Here is a 13,412-nt window from a genome sequence, read left to right as displayed (position 1 = left end):
TCATGTATTGACATAAATGTCATACATGTACATAAATGTCATACATATACGTTCATGTATGTATGCTTATATGGTATATATTCAGCTCGTCGTTGGTCTTCAGAGGTGAAAATGGAATTCAAACATTCAGTCATGAGACTTCATGACACACTGGAGAGAGAACCATGTTCAACCATGAAGATTTAGAGAAGGAAACTGCTTATAGATAAAGTAAAAAAAAAACTCACATTGATACAGACTAAGCTCTTTATTCAATAGTAGAACTTAGCACAAAAAAGTTGAATCACGATACAAAGCTATGACAGTCATGCATATAGTTAACTATAGTGTCTGTAGGCGAAAGTCATACATTAGTTCACACAGTCATACATTTTGGGCTGCACATGGACAGTCTGCATGACCCCTCACAGATATGGCGGATGAAGAATTTTAAGTTACACAAATCCTTGTATTCTTGTGGATGTGCGTCATACACACCATGACGTCCAATCTGCAAGACAAGATTAACTCATGTGATTGGCCATATTGCAGAATCCATATTCATCTAGTGTGCTTGGGTTGCACTACTCCTGATGTCTATCTTAATTGTTTGCACTTGCATTTGCACTTGTATTTAGTTTCAGGAGAACAGGGTCCATGAGGTCCACCAATGAGCTTCACCTGAAGGGCAAATCACGTAGGAGGTTCATCCAGTTATCCAGTTCCAGTTCCAGTTCCAATTCCCACTGTGCAGGCGTCACAGCCAACCAGCTAACAACTCTGGCTACATAGTATATAGATGATATGATGATGATAATCAAATCGAAAATCTGATCTTTTTTGTTGAAAAAGCAAATTGTTGTTACTAATGTTACTTTACTACTTCATTTTTGTTTTCTCATCACAGTTTAACCCTTGTTTATAAGTTTTGTACTTTTGTTCAACAGAATTTATTGTTTATTGATCTGTTTATATGTTATATGTAAAGGTTACTGCCTACCCTTAAAGAAATGATTACCAGGTCTCTGTGGTGATAGGTGAGAATTTGTTCCTGCTCCATCCACCTCATCCATTAGTTTCCTTCATCTGAACTCCTCATCCTCCATTTCCATTGAGGTAAAAGCCCTGTAGGGACGTGTTACTGCTGCCAATGGTCTGAACCAATGGAAGCAGCATATTAGACTTATTCAGTAACCATGCTAAAGAATAGCATCTGTTTAATTCCATCTGATCAGCTTCTCTCTGTTGGTTCCTCTTCATGTCTCCAACTGAATTTTCATCTCATCTTCTTTTCAGTGTAAACAGGAAAATCCCAAAGTCTTAGCAGGTTTCATCTTTATCTCAGGAAGCGAATACTCATCTTGTGATCGATGTTCACTTTCTCCAGAGACTGAAAACAAAAGAAAAATAATCATTTTAATTCCATCATATGTTACATTCTTTTCCAACCATACATGTAGACATTTAATGCTGAAGAAAGTCTCCTTAAGGATGCTAGTGTGTTTCTCATATAATAACTTCTTTTTCATAGTATTTTTTATATTTCTTCTGTTTAATATTAATTATTATACAGGTAGATGGTGATCTGTTTTGGCATTACTGCCTGATGCACTTCCTCTGGTGCCCTTGGGTCGGCTGGCTGCAGGGTCGTCAGCCGGGTACCACCGATTCACAACGTTTCACCCCTTTAAACCCGGAATGCTCCTGGTGGCAGGGCAGTGGCAGTGGCAGGGACATCTCCCTGCCACCCCCTGCAGCCAACCCCTGTGCTAGGTGTTACTCCAACTCTTGTCCTTTCTCCACAGCCAGAGCCAGATGCTGCACTTCTCAGCTTCTTCAGCCAGGACTTTCAAGGCCTTCCGCTGGTTTTCTCCTGTTACTCCCATGTCTCTCATGAGGCGGACAGCTGATGTTCCAATAAAGCCGCGGCATCCTACCTCAATTGGGTAGGCTCTCCAACCGGCCACCTTGCATTCAGTGGTGAGTAGGGAGTACTTCAGCCTCTTCCTCTCTGAGGCAGCCTCCAGACCCTCCTCCCACGGGACCATTAGTTCGATGAGGAGCACAGTCTTGGTGTCACTGGACCACACCACTATGTCAGGGCTGAGGCTTGTGGTGGTGATCTCTCTGGGGAACTGAAGCTTCATGCCAAGATCAACTCTCATGCTGCAGTCCTGGGTGGCAAGAACTGACCTTGGGTGTTGCCCCCACCTTCTCCGACAAACTGGATGTGATGGTCTGCGGGTGGGGGATGACCTCTGCTCATTTCCAGCCTGCGTCTCTCCAGCACCTCGGCCAATTTGGTCAGGACCTGGTCATGTTGTCACCTGTAGCGTCCTTGGGAGATCGCAGTCTAACAGCCTGATAGGATGTGGTGGAGGCTTGCATTTGGGCTGATGCAGAGGGAGCAGCACTCTTCCTGGCCAAACCACAAAAAAAAGTTCAGAGGGCAGGGGAGTGTGTCATACGTTGCTCTGATGAGGAAACTGAGCCTGGACTGTGGGATCTTCCACAGGTCCACCATGTTGATGTTTCTGCCAACAACGCCTTCCCACCTTGTCCAGCCGCCCTGACATCCCTGTGCTATGGTTCTCCATCCTCGTCACCTCAGACACCACCAGTTCCTTCCTCTCTCTCCTGTTGGCTTTGGACCAGAACTGCGGGGCTTCTCGCCACCCAAGACCTGCCCTTCCTGTCTGGACTCTGCCTGTGATCTCTTTGAGCTAAAGCCTGCTGATCGCGAGGTCAACCACAGCATGGGCTTTCCATTTGCGGCCAGTGCAGATCTGGACATCTGCACTTCTCACTGCCTGGTCCGTGGAGTCCCTCATCTCCATCACTAGCCTGGACTTCTCCTGCTTGTAGCCCATGCTTATTGATTGCAGCAGCAGCTGTAGGGTGTTCTTTCCAAAGAAACCAGAATCTGAGAGACATTCCGGGTAGCCCAGCCAATTCCGGATGAAAGAATTGGCTTTTCCATCCATTCTGCTGACCATGGATAAAGGGATCTCATGCAGTTTTATTGACCACATTATCCTCTGGTAGACAGTGGTGTGGTAACACCACACCTTGTATTTTCCTGGAAGCTGGCTTTGGTCAGTCCCTGCCCAGCCATCAGATAGCTGTTTCAGGACACTTTTCCCTGCATGCTTATCCGAGAGCTCAGCTGTGTAATGTCTCCTGAGGCTTTTGATGGGCTGTTCAGCCGACAAAGATGGTCCTGTCATTCCTGACAACTTTCCTAAGTGAGAGGCTTCGGGACTTGGCCGACTTGATCTTCATCATTGCCCACGACATCAGCTCATCCATCCTTTTTAAGCAGCCTAGCTGTACATGGTGCTGTTGGTAGGAGACTGGTGACGTCATCCATGAAGCTTTCTCAGTGGGGGCAGTTTCTGACCTCATGGCAATCTGGCTCCTCCCACCATCTGTCTTGCTCCAATGAGTATTACCTCAAAGGCTTTCACAAAGAGGATGGGGGATATTGAGCATCCCATGGCGATGCCTAACTCCAGTTGCTTCCATCTGGTTGTGAACTCCGGGAGTGAAGCTCATTTGCAGGTCCTTGAAGTAATTTGAGGTCAGGCTCCTCATGTTGTCAGCTATGTGGAAGAACTCGGTGGCATAGTTGATAAGCTGGTGTGGCACAGATCCATATGCATTTGCGAGGTCAAGCCAGATGAAGTGCAGTTCCTTCTTGTCCCGCTTCATCTGCTGTATCTGCTCCCAGATCCCTAATGAGTGTTCCACACACCCTGGGAAGCCAGGGATCCCTGCCTTTTCACAGCTGGTGTCCACATAGCCATTCTCTGTCAGGTAGCTGGTCATCCTTCCTGCAAGGATGGAGAAGAAGATCTTTTCTTTGACGTTGAGCAAGACGATACTTATGAATTGGCTGAGCTCCCTGGAATCCTTTTCCTTGGGGATAAATACCGCCTCAGCTCTGTGCCACTCCACTGGGATGCATTGCTTTTTCCAGGCAGCTTGCATCTGTGTCCACAGCCACTTTAATACTGCTGGTCAGTTCTTGTAGAGCTTGTGGGGGGTCCCGTTGGGACCAGGGACTGCTGATGCTCTTGCCTTTCTCACAACCTCTCTGACTTCACTGAGCCTGGGGAGGAAGGTGTTAAACTGGGACACAGGTGGGGCTGGATGAGGCACGTACTGTGGTGACCCTAAAGGCTCATTCCTTGCTGGATCACTGTACTGCTTCTTGATGTGCACTTCCAGTTCCTCTCTGGAGATCCTAGCCTCCCATTCTTTGCTTCCTCGAACAGCTGCCTGGCATACTTGAAGGGGTTCTTGGAGAAGTTGGCCCGTTCCTTCTCTGTCCTCTTCCTGCGCTTACAAATGTGCTCAGCCCTCTGCAAGCTAGCTAGCCTCTGCTTGCACTCCTCCCACAGCACTTTAAGGCATTCTCTCTCACTTGGTGTTGCCTTCCTCCATCTCCGTCTGAGTTGACAACGTTGATGTACCAGCTGCTTGATCTCTCTTTCTCATCTCCCTTTTCTTATCTATGCGGTGGATTTCTTGGTGGTATTTACACCGAACCTGGCTTTACATTCCTGGTAGAGAATGTCTCCAAGCAAGTTAAGCCTTGCCTCCACACCCCCTCGCAGTGACCTCTCCAAAATCTCGCTGAGGTCTGCGTCTAGTTTCTGCCATGCTGATGCCTCACTGGATTTCAGCCACTTGATTTTGTCCCTCTTAGCCGGTGCTTTCTTCACTGAATTTCCTTGCTCTAGTCTTTCTGGACAGGTGGGTTTATCTCCTTGATGCTCACTGGGTCACTTTCCACTGAAGGGCTCTTCCTTCAGCAATGCAGGATCTGTTGGCACTGGTTTTCGACCTGGCCTTTGGTCCCTCTTGTCTTATCTGCTGCTGCAGTGCAAGATTGCTGCTGATGACTCCCTCCACACCTTGCTCTTCCCTGGTGGACTCATAGACCCCTGAACGTGGTTACCTTTTCCCTTACGCACCCACAAATGTGCAAGCTCTTCTCGTTGTCTGTGTTCGTTCCTGTTGTTTCCATGTGGTCCATCTGATTAGACCCATCTTTCCCCCGCCTCTTGGAAGGTCTGTGGGTTGTCTTCTCTTTGTAGACTTTAGACTACTAGAGACTAGTGGGTTGGGTTACCAGCCACCCACTCCTCCAGTCTTTCCAGGCACCATCCAGTCTTTCCTGGCTGTCCTCCATACAGTGTATAGCATATTATATTGTACAAAGCTTCACTGTCTGTTTGTATTGATGTTAATATTGTCCATGTTCCACAAATGCACATTCACATTTAAAAGAGGATTGTCCTGATTAAATATGAACAAAATTCTAACCACTATGTTTTCAAACTTTATAGTATTCAACCATAGATTTTTATTGTTGTAAGTTCTTGTCTTATTACAGCACTAGAATTTTCATTCTCACAATGCTTATTATTTTCTAAATTCTAAAAGAGTTGATGAAGAAAAAATAATATACATCTACATTTATTATCATTATTATTATTAATATCCTAAATTGAGTAACTGGTTTAGATTTGAAGACAAACAGTCTTCACTTTGAGCAAAGAGTTTTCAGCTCTGACAGGTCGAGATTGTCTCACCTTTCTGAACTCGTCGAAGGAAATGGCGTTGTCTTTGTCCAGGTCAGCCTCTTGGATGGCTCGCTCTGCGATGCTCTGCAGCTGCTCCTCTGTCACCTGCAACCCCAGCATCGCCCGCAGCACCTGTCAATCACAGTTATCAACCAATCATTAATCACACACAAATCCTCTTGCAGGGAATCTTAGTAGCTTCATTTCCTTATTTCCAAAGCTTACTTGTGGTGTCCCTCAAGGGTAAATCCTGGGTTCCATAAAATTCTCTAAAATAATATATCTTTTAAATTCTATACAGATGACACGGAGTTATATTTTGGTGTTACTGCTACTAGTAATGTGTTTTTCTAAAGGACTGTATTGAGGATTTCAAGTGTTGGAAGTCATAACTTTCTCCAGCTTAACAACGACAAGACTGAAATAATTATACTGAATATCTTTGAGGAGACTGTCTGAAAATGTGCACCATTCTCTCTCTCTGTACGCTTCATCGCAATTTATTTAACCATATTTGAGTTATTTTTATAAAACACAGATCATGCAGATGGACAGTAGAAAAGCTATGGGGGTGGTTTGAGAGGTTTCTGTAAATATTTAGTTTGTTTAAGCTGTGACCACTTTAAGCTTTTTGCATCCAGGGAGAAAAACAAAAGAATCTGAATGTTTTCAGAGGACTTGTCAGTGACAGATGGGGGGAAATTTATTTCTGCTATGAGTTAAAAAAAATAAACTAGGAACTTGTGCCTAGTTTGTAATGCAGGATGCAGAATGATGCAGAGGAGTAATCATAAACTCCTTTGAATCAATGTAAAGAGGATTTCAGTGGAAGAGGCCGTTTAAAACTTACAAACCTCAAGAAGCTCTGCTCTGGAAATCTTTCCATCTCTGTCTTGATCATACAATTGGAAGGCAACTGAACACACACACATGCACACACACACACACACACACACACACACACACACACACACACACACACACACACACACACACACACACACAGTTTTTAAATTATAATCTTACAGGAACAGTCATTGGTGGATCAGAGGTGAGGGGTCACAAACCAAACTGGACTGACATTTGAGTTTCCTGGTGCTGCTGTTGGCTGGCTCCTGCTGTGTCCCTCCTCTGGTTCGGTTTGTGTCGGTGGGACGAAAATGAGCCAGAACCTGGACAAAGGAGGGAAAGTCCACTCTTTCCTGTCTGGAGACAGAGAGGAAAAGAAATGTTTCCTGTTTCCTGTTCAGAGTAACAAACACACAATGGACAGATCATAAACTGCTCTAAAGTGTACTGCTTCTGCTGCTGTCATGTCCAAACCCTCATAGGATTTATTGTTCCTCCACATGAAACATTGATATACAGCACCAGTAAAAGATACAATCCAATCAAACAGGACTGTGGTGGTCTTCAGAAGTGAAACCAACAGCTGCATGAATGGTTGGAAATGAAAATGATTCAAATTCATATCATAGTTAATGGTCTAAAACATGGAGAAGTTAATATAACATGTTTTAAGCATCAGCAGGCTGCTGTACCCTGGAGAGAAGAAGGCACCGATGATCCTGTCTCCAATGGGGTTCATGGCCAACTCCCGAAGAGCTTCGAAATCCTCAGGCCTGAGACACAGAGTGAGAGGTTTTAGTACACTAGTCTGCCATATCCACCACTGCAGCTAAAGTGACTGACAACAGGAAAACCTCCAGTTCACATCACTGATCTGTGGTGATGTTATTGGTTACAGTTTACAGTGGTGAATTCTGTTGGCTAACAATAGAAACACACTGACTCCTAGTTTTTTATTCCCATAAAACAGCCATCATTTCCATGGGTTTAAACAGAACCATAAATATATTTCATTATGCTTTTGTGTCTATAAGTGGGTAAGGTACAGTAGATTAGTAGGTTCTGTTATGTGTGAACATTTTGCAATTGTGCTGATATGATCAAATTCATTCTTTCATTCTTTACATTTTAATTAAAAACCAACAACAACAAAAATGGCACATGGCAAGAAAAGTTTATTTGTTGTGTAACAGCTGAAATTTAAGACATGCTGTATTACCTAGATATAAGAGGGGCAGCGCCATCAGTCTGAGCATTTCTTTTCCTTTTAGTTGAGCAGTGCACCTTGATGGAAGTAGATGCTTAGCATGGAGCTCCTTATTCTTTAAGCTCCTCAACTCTAGAGTAATGTTTAGGGAACATGTGGCTTCTGGGGGGCTCAACTGGTAGAGCGCATACTATGAAGGCATAGGCCTAACTGCAGCAGCGTGGGTTTGATTGCAACCCATGGCCCTTTGGTGCATATCATCCTCTCTCTCTCCCTCTCGCTATTGAAATTAAGGCAAAAAATCACTTTTTAGTGTCCATGGAAACACTTATGCTGTGTTGTATTTGCAACTCATGTGTTGTCAAATTAATGAGGGTGTTTTCTGAATTTGTGTGTGTTTTGTCTGTTTGCATACGTTTTCTGAAGCTGCAGTGCTTTGAGCTCTCAGGGCCACTGTATTTTTAGCCAGAAGAACACATGACTTTTCATCTCAAGTCACCCCAAAAGGTTTTACTGGGCTTGTTCAAAATATTTAAAAAGACAAACTCTTATTACATCTTAAAGATGTAATAATCCAACACTTTTCCCACAGTGATGAATGTTTCTTTTGCAATGTAAGTAATGTAGTTTATATACAAGCTGGTATTATCATAATAATATAGAGTATATGATTATTATTCTACTCTGTCTATCCACCAACCTGAGCTCTCCTGTCTGGTCTTTGTCCAGAAATTGAAACCTCTCATACAGACGCAGGAGGTGGGCAGCAGAGACTGGAACACAGAGAGTGATCAATTGATTACACACTGATCAATAGCTGATGACGTCAGTAAGGCAGAACACAGCGTCAGTCAGCATCTCATTCATCCCTTCTGCTCTTCACAAACACAGTCAGAATATTATTTGTACACTTCATACTAATTCACATGGAGGTGGGTCACATGGTTTTTCTTTATTCTGAGTCACATCACAGCTGCACTGTTGACTTTTCCGTGTTGTTTACGCTCAGGATAAGAAACGCTGCAGCAAAGTTACATTCCTCAAACACACCTGCAGCCTGACTGTGCACACAGCAAACACAGCAGAGAGCAGGCTGCACGTTCATTCAGGTCACCTTTAACTTCACACCACAGCAAAGATTCTTCAAAACTATTTAGTTCAGGTTTGACATGAAGTGACTTTATTTTTTTTCCAAAGTTATTATTATGTTATCTTAATGTGCTGTTATGAGCAGGACCATTCTGAAATAGAAAGAAAAAGACAAACACTACAAACAAACATGGAGATTATGGAAATTATTGTATGACTTTAGTTGTTTCTTGAATTCTGTCTGTTGCCGCGCGGGAGCTGAGTCTGAGATCTTGGATGTCAGAGTGTCCTTGAATGCACCAAAAGTAAACGCTAACTGCACCACAATACAGGAGTAACTGAGCTTTGACAGAGATAAAGTTAAACCAGTGAGCACAGCGTCTGTATCAGTGTGAACAGTTCAGGGTGTCGACACAAACTGAGATAAAAAACAGATGAAGCAGCACTGATGAGTTTAACAACACTGTGCTGTTATCAGAGAGCTCACACACGCATACACACACACACACACACACACACACACACACACACACACACACACACACACACAGCCTATATACATAGACTGTATATACTGACTGAATCACACTTCATCAGCACTTTTTTCACGAATGAAGACCATGAACTACATTCGAAAGCACCAGAACAGGACCTGGAATTGGGATTGTTTTGACATGTTAAAATAGTCCTTTTCTCTTTTCTTTTCTTTCCTTTTTTAAACAATGATATGAAAAGTTATGGCATATATGATTAAATTTTGAGCACATTCATTTAAAAAAAAAAAAAACATTTTTAAACTATAACATTTCAACACATCTGATAAATAAACAGACACCCACTCAAATACTGACTGTATAATAATGACTGCAGAGAAAAAGCAGATAACCTATAAGGTTTTTAAACATAAAATTAGTGCTACAGACTTCATAGAAATATTATACTGACACTGTAAGAAATTAAATTACACTCAAATAAAACATCAGTTATTTAGGACCAAAACCAGATGTCAGAGAAATATTAAATATAACATTTTAGTGATCTTAGTGATTTAGAGAGAAGTGAGTAAAGAAAATAATTTTTCATTAATAAATTTTCATTAATTTTCAAGTAGATCAGGGTAACACTTTATTTTATTTTTTACACCATTGTGCCCTTCTCTTCAGTTTTTAATAAACAATGGACAGATGGTAGTTGTAGCTAATCACATTTTTAGTGTCTGTTCATGTTGTTATGTTGTTCTTAACAACTCTATGAAACATCATAACAGATTAGGAATGATGACACTATAACATATAAAATGTTTCACAATTCCATTATTTCTGTAAAATATATAATTTGTATTTATTATATCTATCAGTAACATTTATCTTTCCAACCTTCACTCTCAACAACGTTTTCATGAGCTTTGAACACATTTTTAATGCTTTATTACAGACTGTAGGATGTTTGTGTGCAAACATTTAATATGTTAGGAGGAGAAGTAAATTTTCTGTCTCTTGATATTGCTAAAGGAGATTAATCGCAGCAGGAAAGCTGTGCCCTCATGTTTCACAGCTGTTACTGTCCTTCACCACATTGGCACCAACAACACTGTCAGAGTCATTCTGACTGTTTAGTCATAATGGTACTTGAGGGAACAAAAATTTTGAATATGTATTAATGTGAACAGAATGAGAAGCTTCACGAGATAAAACAACTGAGTTTGATCTTAGAGATTCATCAATGACTCAAATATTTTTTTTCAAAATGGTGTTATTTCAGTAATTTGAGCTAAACATTTCTTTTCATTCCTCCACAAACTGTTGCTCGTCTGAGTAGGAAAAACAAGCAACTGAAGCCAAAGAATCTCAACTCACAGCCAGTTTCCTGCATGATCTCTTGGGCATTGGGGATGTTGTCGATGCTGGAGCTGCTGGAGCCCATCCTACTGCAGAAAACACAGCGCTGACTTTTGTTTTAATTCTCCAAGGCTTGTAGCTGCGGTCTCTTGTCTCCAGTTGCCAGCAGGCTGACTGTATCTTTCTGTGTGTCCTGCAGAAGACTGTCTGCACTTTGAGTCCTACCAAAATCATGACAACGTGTCGCTCAGCCAATGACTGCTCTTGTAATGGGCAGTTACCAACCAATGGGCTTCCTAGACCTGCCCAAAACCATCTCCACTAACTCTATGACATTTTGGAAAAAATACCATGATACATTTACAGGAGACAAACTTGAAATCATAGAAAACCTTTATCCAAAGAGGATGACTGTGATTACAAGGTTCACCTTGAACTGGGAAAGAGGAAACATTAATCATTTTATAAACTGATCCAACATAAGAAGAATTTCCTGTATAACTTAAAAATGTCTCCTTTGTGCATGACATACAAAAGTAAATTATGCATTTATAACATTTATTATTACATTATTATTATTATTGAAGGTGGACTGTGTATTTAACCTTGTGCTGCAGCAGCCTTCATGTAAGTGACACTCACTCAGTTCAGACTTGTGCTGTGTTGAATGGCTCCAGGACTCAGAGTAATACTAACATAACACTATAGTTACTCTAAAAGTAACTCACAAAGCATTTAACTCTAAAAACAGCTACCGATCTGAGAGAAGTTAGAGATCCACAGAACTACTGCTCACAGCTGCTGCAGGGAATCAACCTCACTGTGTCTAAATTATAAAAGTCAACTGTTAAAGGCAGGCAAGTTACAGTTTTTGCCCGTTGCTTGAACACTATAGACCCATGCTTAGACTAAAGTAACACAACTTGAAGCTTTTGTTACCATACCTCAAACACATGTACCCATACCTTAAACAAAAACGCTGCTTTGCACTCTAGTTGCAATTCTGCAACACACTTACTCCTTTATGCAACACACTTGGTCCTGCATACTACACTCTATTTCATACATAAGACACTTTGTTCAAAAATGAAATCTCAGGGTGCCATTTGGAAAACACATGTATCCAAAATACAAAACACATCGGGTAATTGCAACCACTCAAATACACACCTGAAGGCACTTACTTGCAAAACTGAACACCAATCAGCCAGCTGCAAAAAACCCTCAGTTTAGCCATTTCAAGAACTTTGCAAGCATGGATGGAGGGAGAGCGAGAGGCAGAGGTAGAGCAAGAGGAAGAGGACGAGGACGAGGAAGAGGAAGAGGAAGAGGAAGAGGAAGAGGAAGAGGAGGAGGAGGAGGAGGAGGAGGAGGTCAAGGTCGAAGAGGCCATGCACGGACCCCTATTTCTGATGATATAAGAGCAACTTTGGTGGACCATGTCATCAACCATGGCCTGACTATGAGGGAAGCTGGGCAGAGAGTCCACCCACATCTAAGCCGCTTCACAGTGGCATCTGTAATAAGAACATTCCGACTGGAAAACAGGTATGTCTTCACCTCTCTACCTTCTACTCTAGCTCAGATGTATTTACATGTACTGCTACTAACAGTATATCACATTACCACATCACGTTTACAGCGGTATTGCAGGGGTGCTAATGCTCCTTTTGCAGCCAAAGTGGTAGTTTTGTGAAACATACCAATGATTACTTATATTGAGATGTTTCAGTACAGTGGATGGGATACAGTATATTACAGTAAATACAGTATATTATAGTACTGTAAGAAAAATAAGCAAAACCAATGACAACTATTTGGTGGTTTGTTATTTCTCTAGAATGACTAGAAGACCTTCTGGGGGAGGATGCCAACGCCTGTTCACACAACAGCAGGAACTTGCCGTTGTGGAACCTAGTGAGGGCAGACAATGCATCCGTCTCACCAAGCTTCGACAGAAAAGTACTTGCAGACTAGGCAAGTGTTCAACAACATAAACCATCGTAGCATCACCACCATCGGACGGCATCTTGGGAAAACACAACATCACCATGAAGCAGCTCTACAGGGTCCCATTTGAGAGGAAAGTGTCAGGGTCAAAGGACTTCAATGTGAATATGTATGGGTAAGTGTAACTGTCCTTTACATTTACAATACAGTATTGGTGAAATCAGTAGCAGCTGAATATGTACCATATCAGTACCACATGGGATCCATTCGGAGAGCTACACAGCGTACCTGTGTATGGGGTGGGGTTCTGTATGTGTAGCACTGTAGTAATATGTTTTTGTTTTTTTTTGTTACAAGAGAATCTTGGCCATGGATGGAGCTGCACAGCGCTCATGAATTCGTTTTCATTGATGAAGCTGGGATCGACCTTGAGCAAAACAAGACGATGGGGTCGTAATGTATTGGTCAAAGGGCAATTGTGCACGTCCCGGGGCAGCGCGGGGGAAATCACATTGGTGTGGCCGCCATAAGCCTTCGAGGGCTTCTGCATCATCATGCCAAAACTAAGGTCCATACAATACCCAACATATACTCACATTTCTAGATTCTCTCCATAATATAGTTGTACAGAACAGACCAGATCAGCCCAGGTTTGTGGTGGTATGGGATAATGTCAGTTTCCATCGGGCTGCTCTGGTCCAGGCCTGGTTCACCAACCACAATCAATTTGAAGTGGTATACTTGCCCCCTTACTCACCATTATTAAACCCTATAGAGGAATTCTTTTCGGCTTGGAGATGGCGTGTATATGACCGCCAACCACATGCCCGCATGCCTCTTCTGCAGGCAATGGAACAGGCCTGTGGCGACATTCAGGTGACAGCAAACCATGGATGGTTTCGACATGCA

At 42.5% G+C, this 13,412-nt stretch overlaps 1 protein-coding gene across 4 annotated transcripts; it reads right to left on the bottom strand.

The window, feature by feature from the left end:
• Positions 1–271: 271 nt before the first annotated feature.
• On the bottom strand, positions 272–10,723 carry LOC111238003 (calcineurin B homologous protein 2-like). 4 transcript variants are annotated; one of them, XM_022767359.1, is made up of 7 exons: positions 10,572–10,723; positions 8,327–8,399; positions 7,112–7,192; positions 6,652–6,776; positions 6,425–6,486; positions 5,580–5,702; positions 272–490 (listed from the first exon to the last, which is right to left on the bottom strand). In XM_022767359.1, exons 1-7 carry the CDS (start codon positions 10,636–10,638, stop codon positions 356–358), a joined length of 666 nt encoding a protein of 221 aa, XP_022623080.1. In that variant the 5' UTR covers positions 10,639–10,723; the 3' UTR covers positions 272–355. The 4 variants fall into 4 exon arrangements, with proteins under 4 accessions (XP_022623080.1, XP_022623082.1, XP_022623081.1 ...); XM_022767361.1 differs by having other exon boundaries at positions 401–1,369; positions 6,421–6,486; XM_022767360.1 differs by having other exon boundaries at positions 401–1,369.
• Positions 10,724–13,412: the final 2,689 nt, after the last annotated feature.

This window comes from Seriola dumerili, unplaced genomic scaffold (genome assembly GCF_002260705.1).
Source record: "Seriola dumerili isolate Sdu_G_001 unplaced genomic scaffold, Sdu_1.0 BDQW01001168.1, whole genome shotgun sequence".
Taxonomy (NCBI): Eukaryota; Metazoa; Chordata; class Actinopteri; order Carangiformes; family Carangidae; genus Seriola; species Seriola dumerili.
Note: the sequence above shows the minus strand (reverse complement) of the source record. Positions and strands in the feature narration are given on the sequence as shown.

What these genes read in the sequence shown, in the direction of transcription:
- LOC111238003 (XM_022767359.1), bottom strand. Translation starts at nt 10,638, where the DNA reads ATGGGCTCCAGCAGCTCCAGCATCGACAACATCCCCAATGCCCAAGAG. An exon ending in GATCATGCAGGAAACTGGCT is followed by an intron (nt 8,400 to 10,571) that starts GTGAGTTGAGAT and finishes TCTGTGTTCCAG; the next exon opens with TCTCTGCTGCCCACCTCCTG. An exon ending in GACCAGACAGGAGAGCTCAG is followed by an intron (nt 7,193 to 8,326) that starts GTTGGTGGATAG and finishes TCTGTGTCTCAG; the next exon opens with GCCTGAGGATTTCGAAGCTC.